The sequence below is a fragment of the Emydura macquarii genome, unplaced genomic scaffold (assembly GCF_026122565.2).
Source record: "Emydura macquarii macquarii isolate MOO-44397 ecotype Brisbane River unplaced genomic scaffold, CSIRO-AGI_Emac_v2 contig_1483, whole genome shotgun sequence".
In the NCBI taxonomy this organism is placed as follows: domain Eukaryota; kingdom Metazoa; phylum Chordata; order Testudines; family Chelidae; genus Emydura; species Emydura macquarii.
The window spans coordinates 6,818,361-6,841,777 of NW_027131620.1; the positions used below are offsets into that span (position 1 = coordinate 6,818,361).

Below are 23,417 nucleotides of genomic sequence, written 5' to 3' on the forward strand. Positions count from 1 at the left end.
CCGGCAATGAAATGACTAGAAAAAGGTGATGATTCTGGTTTCGGTGGCCAAGCTGAGTGAAATGGCAAAAAAGAAACAAACAAGCAGGGGGAAGGTTGACAAGAAAATTAAAGTTTGCATTTTTTCCCCAGTGTTGTTCACTTAAGGCAATTAACACTTTTAAATCTGATTTTTGGTTACTCACTTTTCATTGAAGATGAACAAAATTGCACAAGGTTTTGTAAAGAAGTATTTAAAAGAGGGTGACAATGCAGGAGGGCAGAGCTGAGCGCAAGGGGAGGAGGAGTTCCCGGCGGCAGACACATGGGGTCGGTAAAGGTTAGATCAATGATTTTTAACAAAACCACCGAACTCCTTCACCTCGGGGGGCCCGTCCTCCTTCAAAGGGTTCAGCTGAGCTCCCCGAGGCCGGTGGTTTTTAACAGGGCACCTCGACTGAGGGATTCGGCAGGAAATCACTGGGGGGGGGGAAGTAAAGGCGAGCCTCTGCCGGCTCTTTGGGTCGGGGCTGAGAGGCAGCTCTGCCGCCCCAGGGGAAGTTTTAACCCGGCCTGTAGTGGCTCAGAGGGGAGGGGGGCACCGCCGAGAGAATCGCTCCTGCGGCGGAGGGGAGCCGGCCGCAGGGGAGGGACGCAGGCTCCGGCCCTGCGCCTAGGAAGGGGTTAAGGGCCGGGCTGCCAAAACAATCAGCAGCCGCCGCAGAAGCGGAGCGTGAATAATCCCGCGGCCACTCCCCCTACCTCTGCCTGGGGGGGCGGCGGCGGGCGCGTTGGCGGGGCAGGAGCCGGCCCCCCGGGGGTGGAGGCAGGACGGACGGACGGACAGACAGACGAGGGGTGGATGTCTCATCACTTGATTAGGCAGCCCTGTCTCTCTCTGCCCGGCTGCCCACAGGCGGACCCAGCCTCTCTCCTCCGCGGCTTCCCCCCTCCCGGCATCTCCCCGCAGCGGCGATGAGCCGCGGGGCGCAGCCCTAGGCTCGCCCCCCCCGCCTTCCTCCCGCTCGCCGCCGCCTCGGTGAAAATGGCGAGGCCGATGGACGCGGGCTGGCTCCGGCTGGCGCTGCCGGTCCTGGCCCTGCTGCTGCTGCTGCCGCTGCCCGCCGGCGGGGCCGGCCCGCGGCTCCCCTCCCTGCGCGGCGGGGCGGCGAACGGCCACAGCCTGCACCCGCCCTACTTCAACCTGGCCGAGGGCACCCGCATCTCCGCCACCGCCACCTGCGGCGAAGAGCGCGCCGGCGGCCGGAGCCCCAGGGCCGTGGAGGACCTGTACTGCAAGCTGGTGGGCGGGCCGGTGGCCGGCGGCGACCCCAACCAGACCATCCAGGTAGCGGGCGCCCGGCGGGGTGGGGGTGGTGGGGGGCTCGGTGCGCCCCAGACTTCCCGCAGCCTCTTCCCCCCCCCGGGACGCAGCAGCCGCGGGCGCCCGGCTGACGCCCCCTTCCTGGGCTGCCGGGGGGTGCTCCGGCCCCCGGGCGCGCTGAGCGGCTCGGCTCCTCTTCGCGCTGCTCCTCGCCCGGCGCAGGGTGGAGGGAGACACGTTTGGGGAAACTGGGTTTGTTGGTGCCGGGTTGTGTCGTTGGCGGGTTTTGTGTTGAACGAGCCCGGGGCGCCGCTGGGTGGGAGGATGGTTTGAAGCCCATCTTTGCAAGTCGCCAGTTTCCTCCCATGCTTTTCGCCAAAGCTGAGCGGCATCCCATTGCCCCTGCATACACCCGGCGCTGGGGGGATTCATTTATTCCTCCGAAGGGCTTCGCTTCCCCCCCTTTCCTCCCCCAGTGCCAATCAAGATCTTGCTTCTCTTCCATCAGTGCGTGTTTGCAAAGGTAGATTTCAGCTCCACTGGGTATGTGGAATTAGCTCAGCAGTTCCTTGGAAAAGAAGGAGGGGGGGGGGGAATCTGAAACAAATTATCTGGCCCCATTTTATGCTACTGGCTACCAGGAGAGCAGTTCAGTGTTTGGGGAAAACAGCAGGGTGACATTCTTCATTAGTATTTTCCCGGGTGCCTACCCTTGTTCTTGCTGGCCCCATACAAAGGGCATTTTCTGTAGTGCCACTAAGGGGTTAATTGTGGAAGATGACTGTGGAGGGGTCAGGAGAAATGGTGGTGAGGGGTGATTTCCTCCCCTCTCACTTCTCTGAAAAGCCTGTCGCTCAGTTGTTTAGAGACATCTTCTCTGAATGCTCCCAACGTGGTTTCTTTTTCAAAAGGCTGAAGGGGAAAGGGAACACGTGTTCCTTTTCCAGGCGTTGGGTTGCCAGAAATTGTAGGAGAGAGAGACAGCCTGTTAAGTTCCCATGGCATTATTTTAAAAGGCGTCAGGTTTTTGTGTTGATGAAATCCAGGGCAAGTGGAGACTGCTGAGTTGTTCTGAAAGCAAAGATCAGACATTGGTTATCATACTGATATTTAACAGTATGGGTGTGTAATCCAGATGCTGCTTGTGTTGAGACTTCTTTGGTGGGGTGGGGGGATGGTAATATTCACCTGACATGAGTTTGTAAAAACAGTTTATTCGTGTCCCATGGATCCCAGTTTAACATGACAACAGGAACCTGTAGCCTGGAATCCCCCTAGGAGTGCAGACTGCAAAAATGCTGTAATACTCAGTGATCTGTATGTAGCAGCGTGTTTAACAGCCATGGACATCTTGGAAGGCAGGGACACCAATTACAAGAGGATTTGTAAAATGGGAGCTTTAGTGAATCCCAGATCCCCTATAATCTCATGAGAATAGCCAAAGTAGTGGGAAGCAAATAGAAGATTCTGAAACTCTCTTGTGGCATGAGAAGAAAGCAATGACAAATCTAAGCAACCTGAACTGCACAACTGCTCTTTGCCAGGATCTTCTCCTGGGTTATTTGAGAGAGATGGTGCTAGTTCACCTGGAGCAATAGGACCCTACTCAGCCTATTAACAACTAGGTGGTGGGTTTGGAAACCAGCTGGTGTGAAGTTGCTGTCATAATAGGTCAAACAGGGTTTTTTTAAGAAGCAGATTTTCCATTCTGTCCACATTCTCCTAAGTCTCCGATGCTTTAGCTACTTGGAATTTTCTGGCTACTAAAGGGCAAAGATCTATGTCAATGGGCCATCCTTAAGGATGTCACTGTGGGAAAGCCAACACTCCATCATCCTCACTCCAGTTTTATTGCTTTACACTTGTTAGCAGACTTGGGTGTCAGACCTGTATATTGCAACTGTCTAAAATAAAACACAAATATTGTTTTATGCTGCAGTTGATGGATGGATGTTGGTTAGCATTCACTGATTCCTTAACATAGCAATTGCTGGAACAGTGCTACGCTCTTATTGTCAATGTAGTGCTTAGAGAGGAAGATAACTGAGAAGTGTATGCTGGTCTGTGTGTGGTTGCCACTGAATTCTGAATACCTGATAAGTGAATCCAGTAAATGAGACTTACAAAAGAATAAAGGTTAGCAACACGGAGGGCTATGTATTTGACATGCAGTCAGTGGCCATTTGTGATACTACCATGTCACTAGCCTGATTTATAACAGATTGCATGAAATACACTAGTGGCTAAAATAAAGCATTGAGAGTCGAATGACTTGTGTAGTGCTCTCTGCAGTTGACTCATGCCCTTCCAAATACAGCCTTGCCCTAGCAGGGCAGTCTGTCTTGTTATCAGTTATTTCCAGTTAAATGGTGATTCCTTAGAGTTTGAGATACCATGGTGACCTCCTCCCTGTCCTTCTGTGCAGCTTTGATATGGAAGTGGTTTGATCAGAGCTTTGTTTCCTAGGCCAATGTTCTTTGATTAGTCTGAAAGCTTTAGAAAAATCCTTTTGTAATGGCTCCTTTCCATGACTACAGGCAGCACCTAAAAGGGAAGGAAGACAAAAAGAGGTATTAGTGCAAAGGTCAGAGTTCCCAATTCATCCCCACTGGGGATTTCAACACCACCCAGTGACTAAAGCAATGGGGGGGGGGGGGGAGTGTCCAATTTAAGCAGACTGAAGCGACAATAATGAACTCCAAATGTATGTCTTTGGTACGCTCCATGTTTCACCAGATTAAGTTACTCACCTAACCCCTTCCCCTGCTCTCTTGTACATCGTTCCACATAAAGTGTAGCCATGGTCAGAATTCAATTTTGATGGCTACTCAAGAAGCGCATGGTAGTTAAGAGGACAGACATTCACAGGATTGGCTGCCTAATCAATACTGTAGCATGTCAATCAATTCTCCCATCGCTGACTGTTTTAGTTAATAGTGCAATAGTTCTCCTTTTTGGAGAAGAAATCCACTATTTTGCCTCAACGAATTCCTAAAAAAACCCTGTCTTGTTTAATGTTTGAAACTCGCAGTGTTTGGCATAGTTTAAACAGAGAGCTCCAAACCTCTGAAGTCAGAGTTAATTCTAGTAGCCTCCTAGAAGGCTGTCAACATTTTGGATTGTGGTAGTTTTTGCAGACTGCAGGAGTTATACAGATCAGAACTGAAGTGTGTTGAGAGAACTGCATGGAGAAGTTTCTACAGCCCTCGCCACTATTCCACTAGCTCTACCCACTGCTCAGAATCTCATTTGAATGAGTCCTGAATTCACTCACTAGACTGAAGATGGGACAAAAGACAAACCACATCAGGTCACTTTTTACTGATAAAAAACTTTCTGATCAAACTTGAGATGAAGACACTGTTGTCTGTGTTTCAAGACAGTGCTCCACAAACATGTAATGAAATGCAGTGAAGGAAATGTGCTACCCTCACACCTGCATTCTAGGTCCTGCTGCATAAGTAATTAGCTGCAGTGTAAAGGGTTTGGCTATGAAATGTTCCAAAAGCCTGCTCCCTAGAGAGCAGTTAAGGGTGTCGAGACACTGGTCTGCCCTGGTAAAGAGATTGTCCACAACTAGTTGCAATTTACTTGCATTTTTGGGATTGCTAATCACGTTCATTCTCAAAACAAAAGTAACACTTTATCTATCAAATCCCACCAATTTGAAGTCTGCTTAGGGGCTTGTATTTGTAACCCCACTCACCCCTGTTTTGCCTTCACTTGACGTAGATCTTCATTTAGGCCCCCTTCATGCAGATGCTTGCTCATGTGTGTAAGGTTACTCGCCTCAAGGTTTGCAGGATCAGGGTTTGAGGTTATAAACTCTGGAGTAGGATCTGTTGGGCTGATTCTCCTCTCACACTGGTGTAAATAGGAGGCAAGCCAGGCTTGTTACGTGTTTGAGACACTGGGAGTCTGATTCTCAGTTTTACACCTCTGCATCTCCATTGAATTAAGTGTTGACTCCTGATTTACACTGCTGTTTAGTGGAAGCAGACTTGGCCCGTGTCTCGTTATCTGGTAAGTCTGTAAAGTGCCTATTGTGTTTTGTGTGCTATACAAATAACTGGGAGATGGCTAATGTCAAAGACCTGTCCCTGCAAGTCTGGATGTTAGACTAAAACAGAGAGACTGCTACTCTACCTTGTTATTTCTACCCACGTCTTTTCCACCTTTCCTTGTATTAAGACATTAACATCTTAATGACTTGATTGGAACTGAAAAGAAATCCTGTAATTTGGGCAACAAGTACAGCTGCCTACAAGAACCAGATACCCATTGGAACAACAGCCAGTCCATGCCAATTTGGTTTGCATGCACAGTCGAGTAATTGTGCCCCTAACTCATTTGAAAAAGTCACCCAGGGCTTTCCCAGCTCCCATTTACCTTATCCCAAGCCACCTTTTATCCCAAATGGGGTCATGTCCCCCAGAGTTTCTGATAAATTATCTGAGGATCACTGAGATTCGGTCATGGCAAGGCCAGATAAGCCAGGACAAAGCCAGCTGCTTCCCCTAAGGTTGGCAAACTCAGCAGGGCTTCGGTGCTTGTCTCTCTGCTCTGAGCTACTTGTGATTTCCCATGTACCTCAGTGGGAGAAGATCTGGCCAGTGAGTCTTTGAAGGCTTCTCTTCCATTCAATCCTCCTCCTTATCACTCCCCTTGCAGTTTGTTCTGATAGCAGCACTATTATGTTCCTTAAACCCTCTTGCAACTTCCCTGTCTTTCTTCCTCCACTTCAATAGTTCTTTCGCTCTGTGGCTTACCTTGCTAGGTTTCCCCCTCCCCTTGTCTCTTGAGCTGGGAAAACGCTGTCTGTTGTAGTTACCACAAGTCAGAGGTAGTTACCACAAGCCAGACCTGCATTTTTTTTGCTCAGTTTTTTTTATCTGAAACTCCAGTGCACCCGCTAAGTTCGTAATCCGCCCTAAAATACGTTTGACTCACTGAATAGCTAGAAATGATCAATTTTGCTGGAGTCAGGTCCTTTCTCGAAGAGCACTTTTGTCTAAACTTCTGGGAATGGTAATATCAGAGATTCAATTACACCATTTCATAGCAAGCTCAAGGAAGCTATTGAGGTTCTCCTTTAATACTGGCACTTAGCACAAGTAAATAACACAGAGAACAAGATTTGCAGCATTGAAAAAGTACAAGAGCCTTTCTAAAATTTTCAATCCTCTGTAAACTTGAAGTGGTGACTGCATGTCATTGCTAGGGTTGTGTGAAAAACACTCAACAAAATTTGAGATCTTCAAAGTTTGGGGATTTTGCATTTTGTTCCAAGTTTCTTTAACCTCCCAGTTCTGTGACAAGCCTCTGAATTTTGTGCTTCACGTAGAATTCTCCACACAACCTGTTGCACAGGTTTCTGTTAGCAGGTCTGTTCTTTAGGGGGTCAGTTTTCTGTCTTCTGTTACTCGTTCATGCCGTGAAAGTCTGTTCTTTGCTTGTCTGTGCCCTTGTTAGACATTTTTTTTAAAAGGGCCTTGTTCTGACTCTCTGTGTACAGCAAGGTCTCAGTGCACAGCAAATAGTGTTACACTGGGCAGCTCTGGCAGTCTCCATTCCTTGGCTTTGTACTTCGTTGTCTGGTATTTTCATATCTCTAGCCGAGTTAATTAAAAGGTGAGCTTGTTCGGAACAACTTGTGTTGCATAATTGCTTGCAAATAACATACCGCACGTCTGCGGGGAAGAATGTTGGGAATTTCAGTTTTTCTTTTTGGCTTGGAGTCTTACCCAGTCCTATGAGTCTGTGGAAATGACCACGGTGGTTCTGTGGGATGACTATTTTACTGTAGCCTGGGGAAGGGGAGAGGGGGTTTGAGGTGCTAGTAAGCCGGGAGTTGTTCCTGGTGTAATATAAAAACTACCTGTAACTTTAAGGGACAGACAAGGCCGATGCACTTGCCCAGAGGCACCTCTTTTAAAGGGGAACTGTCAGAAAATTGAACTCCTTTGTGGACTGCAGGGTGATTAAGTGACAGGACAGAAGGTGTAAACTCACCAATTCCCTGGACTTTTTGCAGGCCCCCTCAGTGTGGGCCCAAGTCCCTCTTTTTTGGTGTAACCTGCCTTGCTGCTGTACAGAGAAGTGCCTTAAGCAGCTGGGTACCCATCTGGCAGTGCTCAGGGCCCATCCCGCAAGTTGCAGGTTTCTTCCCCTCCCTGGCTGCATGCCAAGGACTCTGTCGCTTCCATGACAAGCCACACTGCACCAGGGAGAGCAGGGGTGACTCACCGCTAGAGGCCCTGTTGCTGCTCACGAGATCAAAGGCTGGCCTGGCTGGCCAGGTGTTGGATGTTACCTGCTTGTTGGCTATTATATTCAAGTAGGGCCATAACTGAAAGGGCTTTGCTTGCTCCTCCGCCCCTGATTTGTTTTGTTGTCCCTATTAGAATTATGCGTGTACAGTGGGTGAAGGGGACACACTTGCTTATTTAAAAAGTCTCTCAGGTTTGACCCCAATGACTCCCCTTCCCCAATGCTGTAGAGTATCCAGTTGGAAATGTGCTTCACGTGCCTCAGTTTGGGGGTGGTCACATAGTGCCTGCACAGATTTGTGCCGCCTGCAATAAGGGCACTTGTGGGGGGTTGTTTGTTCATCCTGGCTGGAGAGAGCCCCATTAAAACTGCTTTATGTGGCTATAAAGAGAACATCTGTGGAGAGAATGTGCATCTTTAAAGGGGGGAGAGGCTGGCGCTGATGCTGTTAATCAATCTGCATGCATTTCTTGATTGTTCTTTACCCATCCTTTTCTCTGGCAAGAATATCCTCCCTCCCTGGTGTCTGGGCTCTTTATGAACCAAAAGGGTCTGCAGCTCGGCATGTGCCAGCCGCTCTGGTATTGTGTTTAATCTCTCCTGTTTGTCTTCCGGCAGGGCCAGTACTGCGACATTTGCACATCGATGAACAGCAATAAGGCCCATCCCATAACCAATGCCATCGACGGAACGGAGCGCTGGTGGCAGAGTCCTCCCCTCTCTCGTGGGCTGGAGTTCAACCAGGTCAACGTCACCTTGGACCTCGGACAGGTAACCGAAAAGGGCTTGTGGGGTTTTAGGTTACAAGCTGCTCTGGTTGGGGGACCTGCCAAGGTGGGTGTCTTTAAAGAGCTTCAGTTATCCCCATGGTAGAGATAAGACAGAACGCTGCTGTGATGAGTGGACAGGGGCTTCTCCACTAAGGTCACAGGGTGCAGAGAAGACCATATAGTTCTGTCCAGCTCTAAAACAAAACCTAAATGCAGTTTGTGTTGCCTAGTGTTATCTAGGACACAGTCTCCCTAAGCATTGTCCACTGTGCTCACACAAGAGTCATGAAAACATGGAGCATGGACTAAATAATAGTAGTGTCCACTCTGAAACGGTTCCCCGGAGGAGTCTTTGGCTAACTTAGCTACATGAATTTCACCCCTGAATTTCTTGTGGCCATATCCAAAACTTGACTGGCCCTGAGGAGTTAAAAAGCGTGCTGCAAAACATTAACTAGTGCATTTAACCCATGGAGTTTTAAAACATGAAATCAACTTTAAAGGTCTGCTGACAAAAAGGACAATAGAGCCTTGGTCTTTAATGGTGTCAAGTGCCTTTGTTTGTCTCAGGGCTGTCTTCTGCAAGGCACTGTTTGAGGGAATAGAAGGTTTCATGGAGGCCTGTTGCTTAGGCAGAAAGCCTCAGTTTGAAGCCACCTTGTTCAATATTTAAATAGCCCCAGTGCATCAGGGGAGCAGCAGGGCATCAGCGAATGGGGCCTGGAGTGGGATAATGGAGCATCTCCCAGGAGATAGCACTCTCTGCTGAAGGGTCTGACATGAAGCTACTTCTGGGCTTTACATTTCAAGAGAGTGCGTGCAGTCTGCTGGGAGATCTGGCTAGTAGCCCTGGCTTCCCAGCTGCATGAATTGGGCAGACGGAGGAGGCCATCAGTGTGCTGTAAGCAGTTTACTCCTCAGAATTCAGCGTGCCAGGCATTTTTAAACAGAGCTTGTTTATGATGATGTAGCACTTTTCATTTCTGCAGCGCCCTGTGGGTTGATGGTGGGAGCAAACTTTCGTCACTTGCGTTGGGATTTCTCTGGCCCCTGCTAGTGAAAAATACTATTTCCAAGCAGGTCGGGGGTAGGTTTGAGCAATTGGCCTTCTGCTGACAAAAGGTGGAGAGAGAGGTGAAACCAAGTTTTTGTTCAGCTCACCTGTCACATAGGCTTCAATGTAACCCTTCTCCCCTGACTCCCGCCTTATTTGTATGCACATTGCATTTTTGCTTGTGCAAATATGGGGCTTGGTGAAGGAAGCCTTTGCACGGCTTTGAAGCATGGCCGTTATGAATGCAGTGGAGGAGTTACGTTGCATGGGTAGAATTTCAGGTGCATGGACAGCCTGTCGTGTTGTTGGTAGTTAGCTTGGTTTGGAATTTAAATAAACTGTGGGTCAGAGCGTACCCTAAAGATCTGTGCATTGAGGGGGATGCTCTGCACTGGGATCTTTCCTCCTACATGGAACCAGGGCTCAGTTGCCTGCACTGGCTCTAGGAATTTAGTCATGGTTTTTAGCTCCTGATTTTTAGTAACACTCAATTATGTTAATTTCTGATCATCCGTTTGAGCTGAGTCTTAAGGATGCCCTATAAACCAGTCCCTGCCTTGTACCAGTGCTAGCATAGCTTTCCTGCACGCTGTGGACAAGGATATCTTTTCCCCAGAGACCCTTGCTAGCTAAGATGTGCAGTAATCCACATTGCCCTCCAAACATCATCCCTAATGACTTGATCAGAATCTCTAAGGCAGATTTATAATCTGGCTCTTGGGTGAGAACTAATGCAGGTTCCAAAGTAGATGGCATCCACGGTGTCCCTCTGAAACCCTCCAAATGCAGGGGTTTTTTTGAGGTGAGGAGAATACTAGAGCTTTGTTTCCTGAACCAGGGACGTAGGTGGAACTTTGCTTGCTCCAACTGCTGTCTGAACCTGTGGGAAGGGAGAGGGAGAGGCTTCCAAAGCTCAAGTCAGGGCAGACATTCCTTTCCCCTCTTCATTCTCCAAGCAGTATCTTTGCCCCTGGGTACCAATGCACCCTGCAGAGCAGACTGCGTGGCATGCTACTGAAGCTCTGACTGCTCAAATCTGCACCTGCCTTCTTCAGGTTATGGCTATACTACAGCTTAAGTCGACATAAGTTATGTTGCTCAGGGGTATGAATTAGCTTCTCCCGCTGACATAGCTACCGTCGCTCATGGGGGCTGGAGTCATCAAACTGACATCTGCTTAGAGTGGCTACACTAGAGAATAAGCTGTAAGCCCTCTAATGTAACTGTAGCTCATATCATGTCATCTTCGTGCCAGCAGCTGCTTAAACTTTATGCCTTCATTGGCAGGGTAGATCAGAGAGGTCTTGTCAGAGAATGGGCAAAAGATAATCAAATGCATAATCTGCTTGAGAGATTGTTCCCGCTTTGCTGCATCTGCTCCCCTCATTGTCTGTGACAGCAGTGCTCTGGTTTCAGAACTGCCATGGGATATCAATGCAGATGGGGAGGGGAGGGAAGGGAAGGTGTGTGGAAGAAAGGCCATCTAGAGTTCCAATACTGGGCAGAGGTCTGGCAGCTAGAAACAAAACAAGTTGCTCCATTTACAACTAAAAAAAGGGAGCTAATTGGCTTCGGAAGCTGCCGGTGGAGACTAAATAGAGAACAGATTTTTTTGCTGCCGTTGATCATAAATTCACTCTGAAAGCTTCTGAACGTTTTGACTCTGGGGTAAGTCCCCTGTTGACTCCTTGGGAACGTCATGTTACAAAATGTAATGCTACAGCACCATGTTATAAGAAGGGTGGTTTTCCTGGGCAAATGGGGCCGGAGTGCATTACCACTAAGTTACAGCATCATTATTGTGCAGCATGGTCCTATCAGAAAAGTTGGACCAAGCCATGTTATAATGTTTTTAGCACTGGGCTCCATGTTATTGTGTAGATGAGTGTGTTGGTGACTCTCCCCTGTACTGTGTGGAAGACGACGATTCTCCTAAGTGAAAGGAAACTGAGTGTTGCTAGTGAAATTGTTTTGTCTGTGAGGGTGTCTTAGCTGTAAAGTCAGCCCAGATGAGTGGTGCCTGAAAAGTCCTGCCCAAGTTACTGTGCGAGAAGGGGCGCGATAGAAGGTGTTTTAGTTGAGCAGACTCTTGGAGAAGGTTTAAAGATGTATGAATGGCTGGCTCCCTGCCAGAGCCTGACATCTGCCTGACATGAAGGTGAATCCAAGGCAAGCCTCTCCAGAGAGGTTTATGTATTGTCAGTGTTTCGTGGTAAGAGGCGTGCAGAAGAATGCTTGCAGCCATGAAATGGAAGTACCTTCATGCCAGCGCTTGCCTAAAGTTAATTCCTGCAGCATTGGCGGAGATGGACTGGTTAGCGTCCCTGCTTCCACAGAGGTGTTGCCAGCCCTGAGTAATGCTGGGGCTGCCATGACTCCTTTAAACAGAGAGCGGCTAGAACTCCAGGTTGAAATTTTGCAGCGTGTCTTAATTTACACCCTTGCAGGTACATATTTCCTTCTCTTAAGCCTACGTTTCTTCCTGTCTGGCAGCCTCCACTTACAAAAAAAAATCCCTCGTACCGTCAGGCCTCTTATAAATTCCAAGGCCAGAAGGGACCATTGTGATCATCTGGTCTGACCCCCAGATGCCACAGGCCATAGAACAGGGGTTCCCAAACTTTTTGTCGGGATGACCCAAATTGAATGAAGTCTTTCTTGCCAGGGCCTTAGACAGCATGGGGGACGCCATTTTGAACAACGTCATGTGTCCGGTGCACATGAGGTCAGGCTGTGGGGTGCAAAATGGCATCTTCCACACAGCAGGGATCGCTGGGACCCCACCTGCTGACGGCGGGACCCCGTTTGGGAACCACCAGGGACATGCACAAGGAGGAAGAAGCAGGGGCACGAGTCCCCCTCCACCAATAATTGGTGGGGGCACAGAACCCTCTGGCCTCCAGGGCCATGGCGCCATATAGGGGGGATGGGGGAGTACCTGTGCACACCCAACCCCCGGCAGAGCTCTTAGCTGCAGTGATGGGCAGCGAGATCCCCTGCTCTAGGAGCCACTTCTATCTCCACCAATCAGTAGCTGAGACCATACGGAGTGACAGTCCTCCTAACCAAGAGTAGCAGGGCAGTGAGCAGAGCAGGCAAGGAAGGGCTCAGTTGAGGGGGAGCACAGGGTACCCCACGCTGGGGGGGCTGTGTAGGAGGGGGAGCGTAGGGCCCAAAAGGGGTCACACCCCTGGGAACCACTGTCCAGTGAGGCATTGATGGGAGGGGGTCGGCATGCAGTTGAGTCTTAGAGCTTCACAGAGTCCTAGTTATTCTTTAAAAAAAAAAAAAAAAAAAAAAGCCCCCAAAAACCCAACCTTTAATACATCCTGAGAGAGAGATTATTAATAAAGAGAGCCCATTCTGCAGCTGGTTAGAACTATTCTGTTGCATTGTTGATGCCTGCTTGCTTTGAAACATTCAGCTTGAGATGGGAACTAAGGTGCTCCTTAGACCACCCAAGTGGTCTCCATAGTGATCCTAGAACAGATTATATCCATCCAAGCCAAAGAACCAAAGAGTACAGGGATACACACAAATGTAAGGAAATTCGCCACACCTGGGCACACTGTGGTCCTTATGGTGCTGCATCTATGAAGGCGCCTCAGCTGTCAATGTAAAGGTGCTTTTCGAAGTATTTAATGAAAAAATCCAGTTTGTGGGGTTTTGGGGGAGGGTGTGTGTGTGTGTGTTTTTTTTTTTTTTTTTTTTTTTTTTTTTGGAGCTGTATGTTTGTTGTGGATCTCTGACTAGGTCCTCGGGTGATGTAGCTGCTACCTCAGTTTCTCTTTTGGATGAAAAGGTATTTTAGCAATCCTGCCAAACTGAATTCCACCCCTGCTGGGTTAATTGACCTCCATAATAAATGTCCAACCTGGCCATAATACTGCAACAAGCTACCTCACCACCTCATTAGGTTCTGTCTTTACAGGCATTTGTCCCAAAGGCCTGACTTGTCCCAGTAGCTGGTGTACAAGATGTAAATGAGAGAAGGGTCCAAACTAAACTCTAGCTGGCTGGATCATCTGCTCTTCTCATCTGTGGTCCGGGTTATGGCGAGCTCGTTACCCAGCTACCCTGGAGGTGGATGAAGAAGGGGAGTATTCCCTCCCTCAGCTGGGAACTCCAGACCTTGGCTTCTGAGAGGAAGCAGATGGTTGCTCTTTGCTTTCTGCAAACTCAGCTTCAATACCTACAGTCATTTCCTCCACCCAGGCTGTGGGGACACTTACAACGGGTCTGGTCCCTTCCTTCTCTGGGGAAAGCGAGGTGTTTGTATAGCCCTGCCACCTTCCCCAGCATGCATTGTTGCTACGACAACAGTTCCATCGCTCCTCCTAGAGCACTAGTCACAAAATGCCTTGCTGTTCGAACAGGCTTATGTGCCAAGTGGTCAGCTTGCCCTGCTGCAATGAGAGATGCAGAATTCAGGGCTGCTTTATACAATTATTATTTCCGTTTCTTACCTTTAGAAGTGTCAGGGCCATTAATAATCATCTCTCTCTTCTTGCTGGAAGACCTCTGTGTAAAGACCTCTCAGTAAAGGGGTTTGGGTTGTTTATTGTGAGCTCTTGCACTCGGGTGGGATGTGAAACCTTTTAACAAAGACGCTCTTTCTCCAAAGTGTGTGTTAGCCGTCTGAGCCAGAGCAGAGTTAACAGAAACAAAGCACGCTCCAGCCTGACTAAACATGCCTTCCCCTCTTAACTTGCTGAGGCTACAGTCTCTGGAGACTCATGATGTGGTGGTCGCTGGCTCTTCATTCGCGTAATATCTTTCAGAGTAGATGGGACTTGAATTTTGAATGTTTAAAAAAGACCAAGCAAACCATCCCCAGTCTGAGCACTTCTAACTGCCTAATACTCTTCCCTATTCCTTGGGAGGGTGCCTTTGTTCATGAAATGGGGATTTTCTTTTTTTTATAATATGACAGCTACTAAGCAAGGGTGGGGGCAGATTTTTTTATTTTTATTTTTCATTTTGCTCCAAAAACAAAGGAGGGAGTGTGTGTGTCTGTGTGAGTGTGAGAGAGAGAGATTGGATAGTGTGAGAGAGATAGTTGGCACAATACCCAGTAATGAATATTCTTTTCTCTGCAAGCATTTAGTTTTTTGTTTTAAACTGACATTGAAGAGGTTTTTGTCTGGAAGATCTAACACTCCACTTGCACCTTTGACCTGTCAGTTCATGCTGCCAACTCCTCCAGATTCCTAGCGCTGGAGCAGAGTGGGTGAGCTGGTAGGAGTTGGGGAGTTGACTAGGTGAGACACATCACGCACAGTTAGGGCCTTAGATCTGAATCTCTATAACCTTTCTATAGGATAAGGTGCCAAACCCATTCTGATAACCTCATGATGTTGTAAAAGAAACTGAATTCTTCTCTTTGAAGCAAACACAGACCAACCGGGAGCAGTGGTTCCTTTCCACCATCGTTATCCAATTATCTTAATAATTGGTTGTTTGCTATAGGGAAAAGAAGGCAAAGACTAGAATTTTAAGTAAAACATGGCACATGAGGTTGTAATTTGTATAAAGTTTATTTGCCATCTGAGGTGTGTTGAGTAGCTGTCACTTTTATAGCTTATGACCTTATCCAATGCTTACTGAGTTCTTCCACAAGCTTTAATGGGCTTTGGACCAGGCCATGAAAAGCATATCAAGATAGTAAACCACTAATAAAAAGAAACCACACAACGGAAGCTAAACATGTCATAGTAATTCATAGACGTGTCTTCTCAGTAGTGAGTAGCCTGGGGTGAAACAGAGACTGAGTTTCAGGGTGAGGACCTGGGCAGGGGAACTTTTAATAATTCAGGATTTGGAGGGTTTTTTTTGGCTGCAAAACTAACAATAACCAATATGATACCTTGTCATAGCACCTCATGTGACAATGGGCAAGGCACTGCCAGTAATTCCAGTCGTCACCCTCCAGATGAGAGAGGTTCTATTTTACCCTTATTATAGTGCTTATCCTCCTGAAGGGATCCCAAAGCTCTTTACCCCTATATCTAGTGTTGCTGGAATGCAGTCACCTCTGGGATAGAAGAGCGGCAGACAGCAATGGAGGAGAAGTTTAATTTTGGCGTAAGCCACTGAGGCAACCCCTTTCTAAGGTACCATGTTGTTGTGTGAAAATAGACCAGATCTTGCCTTAGGTCTTATTCAAAAGATCCCCTGCTCAAAAACTGCATTGTATTAAAAAAGGCTGAGTTGATGCTGCCTGGACTTGAACCTGCAGCTCTAGGAAAGCAGGGTGGCTTAAACTATGCCTGGTAGCAGCACTCTCTGTGCCCAGTGAGGTGCTAGTGAAAGAGTGAGTCATTTTGGTTTTGAATGTGTGAGTTATTTTCTTTAACCAGAATTTTGCAAACTATATTTAGCTTCTTTTAGTTGCTGCCTGTGGAGAGAGATGAAGAGAAACTAGACTAATACCTGAGCCTCCTGCATAGCCAGGCTACCCTACTGCCTCAGGCCAGCCACTTCTAATATGCTTACTGGGATTCTTCAGAGATTAGGAGAAAGCCCTCGGGTGAGTTCTAGCCAAAGAGGTCAGGCTGCTGAGAGCTGGGAATATCAGCAGGTTTGGCTTGTAATTAATAGCTGGAAGGCGGGCACTGTAACTTTCTTGCTGTACTGGAAAGTGCCTGATGGTAGGGCAGCAGATAAACAAGGGCATTGCCTGAACAGGGTGTGTGTGTGTGCGCTCTGGGGGCCAGCTGCGTTTGGTCTGTTTGAAAAATTGCTAGTGCTGGGCAAGTTCAAACAAACCACAGATGTTCAGGTCACGGTTGCTGTTCACCCAGGGAGATCTGTACTTTCCTCATTCTAGTAGATGTTGGAGGAAGTGTGACTACCTTATCCTGCAATGCTCTGTTCAGTGCAGCTGATCTGGCACAGAGGAGGATGTAGCCTGTACCTGGGACTGAGGTGGTGTAGATTACTTTTCTCTCTCTCACTTCTTCCAGAGCAAGGGGGAATCTAGGATCAGACTCTGATTGTAACAGACCTTTTTCCCAGTGAAGACGCAATGGGATGATCAATGCCTGTTAGCCGTCTCTTTGGCTAGTCCCACTGGAGGGAGACAAGCCACCTGTCGCTTTTACCACTATAGCCCCCTGCCCGGGGTAGACCTCCCCTAATTTACCTTGTAAGTTACCTTGTAGGAGAACTTCTATGCCTGGTCTCCACTAGGATTTCCTAGGTAATGTGCATCAGTAATCCCGTGACAAAACCACCCCTTCTGTTGGCAATGAAGGCTGTCTGGTCCATGGTCTGCTCCTGGGGCATTGCAAGTACCCGCTACGCTTTGGCAAAGCCACAGTGGTGGTGCCCATCATTAATGTGATCACTGAGCCGTCAGATAAGGACAACTTACCAGCTTGGTCCCAAATGCCTCTCTTGCCTGTGTGACGTGCCAGTGAGGTATTTCCTTGACATCGAGTCTGGTCCCAGCTCTCGGGGCCTGCAGCCTGGTAAGGAGGTGCGGTGTTAGAAGGGGTAGCGTGTCTTGGCCCGTCAATCCAATAAATAATAAAGGGGCGGTGAAGGTATTTGACTGTGGCGGGTTAATGTTTGTGAAAGCGATGAGTCTTCAGGATGTGACCCAGCATAGTTCAATTGGCAGAATTCCTGTAGTGCAGATGCAGCTATGTGGGTATAGAAGTGTTCATACTGATACAGCTTATTCCTGTTTGATATCCAGTGTAAGGCACCTTTATATAGTTAATTGCATCACACGTTAGGGCTTTTATCTGCATAACTGTAGCAGCCCAAAAAAAAAAATCACACCCCTGTCTGAGTAGTTATGCGGCTAATGCTTTTAAGTCTGTATTCATTAAATCCTCCAGTCCCTTTCTCAATTTCAATACGCATTGCTTGAAAACATGCTTACATCTCCTGCATGGTGTTGACTGCAGTTGTAGCATTTACACTGTTCCTAGTCTGTGTAGTGATTAATATCATTGCAGCAGAGGTCATGAAATAACCTCATTTGCTGGGCCACCACAATTTTTGACATAAGAATTAGTACTGCCCTTTTCCCAGCTCTTCCTTTGCCCGCTTTGTTATAAGTCACTGGTGACTTCCCAGAATATTCATGCTCTGCTCAGATCTGTTGATCTAGATTCTTAGGTGGCCCCCATCATTGTGATATCAGCCTGTTGATATGGCCAAAAGCAACTAGCATGCTGCTGTAGGCATCTCTTGGATTCATTTAAACATGAAACGATGCTGAGCGTTGATGGGGAAAGGGGCAGAGAATGGCTTTTTGGTGTTTGCACATGGTCTCCAATTGTAAACACAGACTCGAGACTGCAAACATAACTCTACTTCTGGCTTCTTCATCACTTCACTGTTATTGCTCCAACTGTTTGCTAAAGCTGTTGCTTAATCCTTCTTCAGTCCTTCAGAAAGTCTCAGAGAAACCCAAACTCTTGGCTACAGGGGGTCTTGGCTAGGCTCCAACATGGCTTTTGAGAACAGTTTTACAGGCAGTTTGGTTCTGTCTACATTGCCAGCCAAACTACACTGGAAAATATTTGATCTTGGATTGTATTTCAAAATTAAAAACCTTGGTTTTCCTGGTTCAGAGCCCTGGGTAGATGGGGCTATATATACAGTGGTCCTCTCTGCTTTTTGTTTTCGTTATACCATTAGGCCCCATCTCTGCCATTGTCCAAATGTTAGCACCAACTCCCTTAGATTGTATCTACGCTAGCAAACACTGAGCTGCAATTCATCACTGGGGCTAGAAATGGGGGTGGGAGTGCTAATGCAGACACTGCACAGGCGTTTCTACCATGTCAGCTGAGCCTGCTTTGAAGGGTAATAGAAGAGTGGGAAACCTGTGGAAAAATGCTTTTGTAGAAAGCCTGGGTATGTCTGTAGCACAGTTTTGAGAAGGGTATACGTGCCTACACATGTCGGGGCCATGTGCTGGAACTCTGCTAACAGCAGCTATGGCTTCAAACATAGCACGATCAGGGCCTTGAACGGCTGAAAGAAGATAACTGCTCATCAATTATTTATATTATTCTAGTGTCTTAGAGGCTCAGTTTAAACCAGGCCCTGTTGTTAGGTACTGTATATACACAGTCCCTGTCCTGAAACGCTTATTGTCTAACTAGACTAGATGGACAAAGGGTAGGGGATAGGAGGCAGTATTCTCTTTCTTTTACAGCTGGGGAAATGAGTAACCAAGAGATTAAATGACTTTCCCATGGTCACACAGGAAGCCTGTTGCGGAGCTGGAATTTGAACTCAGCTTTCGGGTCCAGCGCCTTAACAACAAGACCCTCTCAAACACCTGCGATGGAAAGGACCTGCTGACTGGTGCTGTGTTCCATGGCGCTTGTGAATGCGAGATTCCTCTAAAGTTTGGGAGAATTGCACAGCTCTTACCTTTGATCACCTGAAAACCTTGTATGGGTTTTGGGGCATGCCGAGATCTCATTCTGTGCCAGTTAATAGCGAATCTGTCTCCCTCCCTTTCCTTCCCCTTCCTCCTTGTCTCTCTCCTTCCCACATTTGCAGCAGGATATCCACTCAATTTAAGCCAGGGAGAGAAGAAATATTTACCTTCTAGCTTTGGCCAATTGCCAAGGTTGCTTTGTTCTTCCAAGCTCCCAAAAGGGCAGCCGAAGGAAACACTTGTAACTGATTTCAGCATGGATTTCTTGCAGCTCTGGAAGTGAAATGCACAGCCAGAAGTGTTTGGAGTTTTTCCTTTGGCCCTGTCCACACATGGAGAAGAACTGTACTAGTTACAACCAGAGAGACTCCAATTCCTAAAACTGCGGTGTTTAGGGGCTTGGTATATACCTGCAGTGCCCTGGCATAGGTTGTTTTTCATGTGTTAAACATGTTCCAGGCCTGGACTTTCCAGCATGATTCAGTAACTTGGTTAAAACACATTTCCGTTCCAGCTGCACAAGTTTAACTTTTATAGTTGAGGACCCTCCTCACATGATCGCTTTGTCTTTCCTACGCTTCAGAAGGTCTCTTTATATGCAACATCTACAGCGGTGAATTCAGATCCATAATTCACTGTTAGCCAGTTACAACAGTGGTGAATTTGCATGTCTGATTTATACCTAGTGCAGACAGGGCCATAGATGGTGTAGTCCAGGACTTGATTGTGATTTAGCGCTTTTTATGTAGACAGTCACCAGATAGAGAGAGCTGAATAATAAAGCAATGCTGTTGGCCTGTCGGTAGCAACCCAGTGTGCTAATGCTTAGTGAAGCCAGGTAGACACATTTAACTTGCCATTTGGCCAGCAGGCTGAGAATGCCATAGCAAAAGATAGTGTCCAACCCACCCCTGACAGAGGAGTGGCTGTTGCCTGAGAGGTCTTCAGGGGAGAAGTAGTAAGAAGTACCTTGGAGCCACATCACATCTGGCTACGATCTTGATAGATCTCTAGGCTAAGCAGGGTGGTGGGATCAGTGCTACCATGGGAAACACAGGTTGCTGCAGGAAGAGGTGCTGATTCAGCAGGTGGCATTTGCTTCTCACTCTGTCACTGCTGATCTAGTGCCCCAGACTGATGAAGGGGGCATCGTGCTTCTGGAACCGCTCTCTTTGAGACGACATGTAAAATAGAAGTCTTGGCCATTGATGGGTATGGAAGATCCCATGGCACTGGATGTGGGCCCCAGTATCCTAGCCAAATCCCAGGTAGGATCATCTGAATTCTACTTCCTAAATTCTCCTGGCAGCTTCAAATAAAACTAGGTCCTCTTCTCTTCCTAATACAGACCATCGGGTAACGTTTGCGTCACGCTGACATATTTGCCCCTTATTCCAGTTCCCTCTTTTGCCAGTATAAATGCATCTGCACTAGAGCTATTAATATTATTTTATTTATTTGATTGTTGATTTGTATTACCATGGTGCATAGGAGTCATAGTCACTGACCAGGATTCCATTGTGCTAGGTGCTGTGCAAACACAGAACAGAAAGAAGGCCTCTGCCCCAAACAGCTTACTTTCCTAACTGACTTAGCTGTGCTAGCAAAACATCTAAGAGTAGACTAGGCCTTAATCTCTTTTGCCTTCATTCCCTAGCTGTAAAATGAAGATACTTCCTTTATTTATCTGAGGTTTTAGATGATAATCTGTTTGCCCCATGGACTGTTTTACTCTGTGTATTTATATTGCCTTACATGACCAGCCCTGTCACTTAAATAACACACGTGATGTACAGGAAAGAAATGTTCTTTGTTTTGGGGCAGACGAGAGGAATGTCCCGTTGACTACGCCCTGTAGCTCTGCTCTGCAAAGTATGGACACAGAGCTTTTCCTCTAGATTTCGAAGGCCAAGGTGTTGGAGCCACTTAGAACTGCCACTAGCGCTATGCTGATAAGATATGCCAAAAATGTGTTGGAGAGTTACCATAGAAACAGAAGGAAAAATGTTTAAACTGCTCCCTCCCCCCTCCCCCCCGGGAGTGAGAAAAATTAATATGTCTCATTAAGGAGCCTGAGGAGCTCTGTGTGCAGAATTTAGTGCTGGACCGAAATATCATTATTATTCCTGGCTCAATTTGTCACCTGGGTAGCAGTTGAAATGCCCACTTAGGGGTTCTGTTTCTTTGGTTGATAAACTGCAGTTGGCCCTCGTTAGACACCTGTCCTTATAATCCCCTGCCGGCGGGCCCCAAATTTCTATGGGTGTGCAATGGACCTGGGATTTGTTGTACGTGAATGCAGCAGCTCCCTCACTGTTTGGAGAGCTGAGATTTCATGCCTCCATTATCCTGCTGAAAAATGTGAATTGCCCCCCACCCCTGTACCCCACATATTTTCAGCAAAGATTTAAGAGCAGGGCATTGGAGTGAAGCCCCCCATTGCCATGGTGGTGTTTCTGCAATACTTTTCCTGGTGTGGAATTCTGCTGCAAGAAGAAAGGTGCAGTTCACTTCAGCTGCGTAAATTCTGAGTAATCTGGCTTTGTGCAAGTGAAGTGTACAGGGGTTGCTGGGTGAGAGCGTAAGGGGTATGAGGGCCCATCTCCATCCTCTGGTATGATCAACATGCCTGCTTCCCACCAGTGGAGGGCTAACTGTGTCCTTGCTTTCGCCTTGCGTTCCTCTTTGGCTTGTCGACATGAGAGGGTTGTGTGAACAAAACCCATTTAGCAAAACCGGTGTCAGCTCTGTGCAGATGCTCTGATTTCAGCGCGAGTGGAGGAAAGCATCTACATGGGGGTCTGCGCCCGCAAAATTGCCAGCTCGCAAGCCTTCAAAAGTCACGAGTCAGGCCTGCAAAATCACGAGATTGCCTTCAAATCGTGAGACTTGAAACCAAAATTGTATTATTTTTGTTTTTATTATGTGCTTCCTGGGTTTTTCAGGCGTTACGTCATGGCTTGAGCTTTTCTCTCACCACAAGGGCTAGAGATTATTCCTTTAAGTGAGATTCTCACGCTCCCATGACTCTGGAGGCTGAGGCTTTAAGGAGAAACACAAAATGTCTTGAGAGGAGTGATAACGCTGTGAGAACTGGCAACACCATACCAGAAGAAGTGGTTAGATGCTGTCCTGGAACTCTGGAGATCTGAGTTCAGATCCTCACTTTGCCGCAGACCTCTGGTATGACCTTGGGCAAATCACACAGACCCAGGTTTCTAAAGATATTTAGGTGTCTAGCTCCCATGGGTGCTAGGTGCCTAAATACCTTTATAAATGTGGGCCTTAGTGTGTCTGTGCCTCAGTTCTCTGGCTGTAAAATGGGAATAATAGCACTGCCTTACCTCACCGTTCTGTTAGAAGGACAAATGCATTAGAGACTGTGAGGTGCTTAGATGCTGTGGTTATGGGGGCCATATCTAGCTAGAGAGAGACACAAGGAGGGTGAGGGAATATCTTTTATTGGACCAGTTTCTGTTGGTGAGAGAGACAAGCTTTCAAACTTATACTCGGTCTCTTTCAAAAGACATTCCTTCACCCGCCTTGTGTGGGTGGGTGTGTGGAAGACAATAGCACCTTGTGTCTCTATCCAGCAACCAGCGGGGCTACAACCACGCTACATGTGTCTCTAGATAGATGTTTAACTAAGTCCATTTAAAAACACACCGTTAGTTAAGCCAGCGTGTGTGTTGTGCGTAGAGAAGGCATTAATTCACAAGCTTCACGATTTCCAGGGGTCTCTCAGCCCTTCGTGCAAATCAGTGACTGTTGCATGGGGATTCCGGTGGGGTCCCCTGCATTGGTGGCATTTGGCAGCACTTCCTAATGCATTAGGCTGGAATTCCTCTGCCCTTCCCCAGCATGCCCCATAAAGACCACCCAGGCTAATCGGGCTTAATGGTATTACTCCAGCATACCAAGGGGAACTGCACAAATGCTTTTGGGAAGCGGGCAGCGGCTCTTTCAGATAAGAGGCAGCTTGCTTTCAATCTTCCTCCCCATTGTCTCTTCCTTCTCCTTTGTGTCTCTTTCTCCCTCCCTCCCCCAATATTTTAAATACTTGAGAGTTTTCTCGAAGGAGCCCTTTAGCGCATGCTGCTCTGTGGCCCCTCTGTCCACTGTGCTTGGGCTGCCTTTACATGAGCTAACCAGCGCGCACAGAGCAGCTCCCTTGTTTGTTCAGCCAGCAGCGTTTGAAATTCCGATTACACCTATTTTATCAGATCGGAGCCTGGATAAGGAAGCCAATTCAGCTCTTGCTGCCTTTTTTTTAAACCTCCCTACTAAATGACCCACTCCCCCTCCTCCTAGCACTCTGCACGTTATTTCTAACCACACCTTTCCTGAAGTCCTGGCTTTGTTCTTCCTGTAGGAATCTTCTTATCTGGGTTCAAGGGCTGGGCAGGAGGGTGGCGAGGGAGGTGGGGACAGGTGTGCTGTTAAGTGTATGCGCTGTCAGGCACCCTGTGTGCCTAGAGTGAAGAGGCCAGAGGGCACGAAGGACCCCTGATGTCCCTCCGAGAGGCCTGTGCAGTTGCCTTCCTTGGCAGGCAGTTCCTGTTTTCAAGCTGTTACCTGCTGCTGTGGAGGCCAAATGCAGAGCGGGGTTGCC

General features: G+C 47.7%; 1 protein-coding gene across 3 annotated transcripts in view; it reads left to right on the forward strand.

Moving 5' to 3' along the window:
- Positions 1-281: 281 nt before the first annotated feature.
- LAMA5 (laminin subunit alpha 5) overlaps positions 282-23,417 on the forward strand; it is a 148,604-nt gene continuing 125,468 nt past the window's right edge. For 2 of the 3 annotated variants that reach the window (XM_067554115.1, XM_067554116.1), the window contains exons 1-2: positions 302-1,326; positions 8,191-8,343. In XM_067554115.1, coding sequence (XP_067410216.1) covers positions 1,024-1,326; positions 8,191-8,343 — 456 coding nt within the window. In that variant the 5' untranslated portion in view covers positions 302-1,023. Of the gene's footprint in view, positions 1,327-8,190; positions 8,344-23,417 lie in introns of all 3 variants that reach the window. The other variant, XM_067554117.1, reaches the window with a different exon arrangement.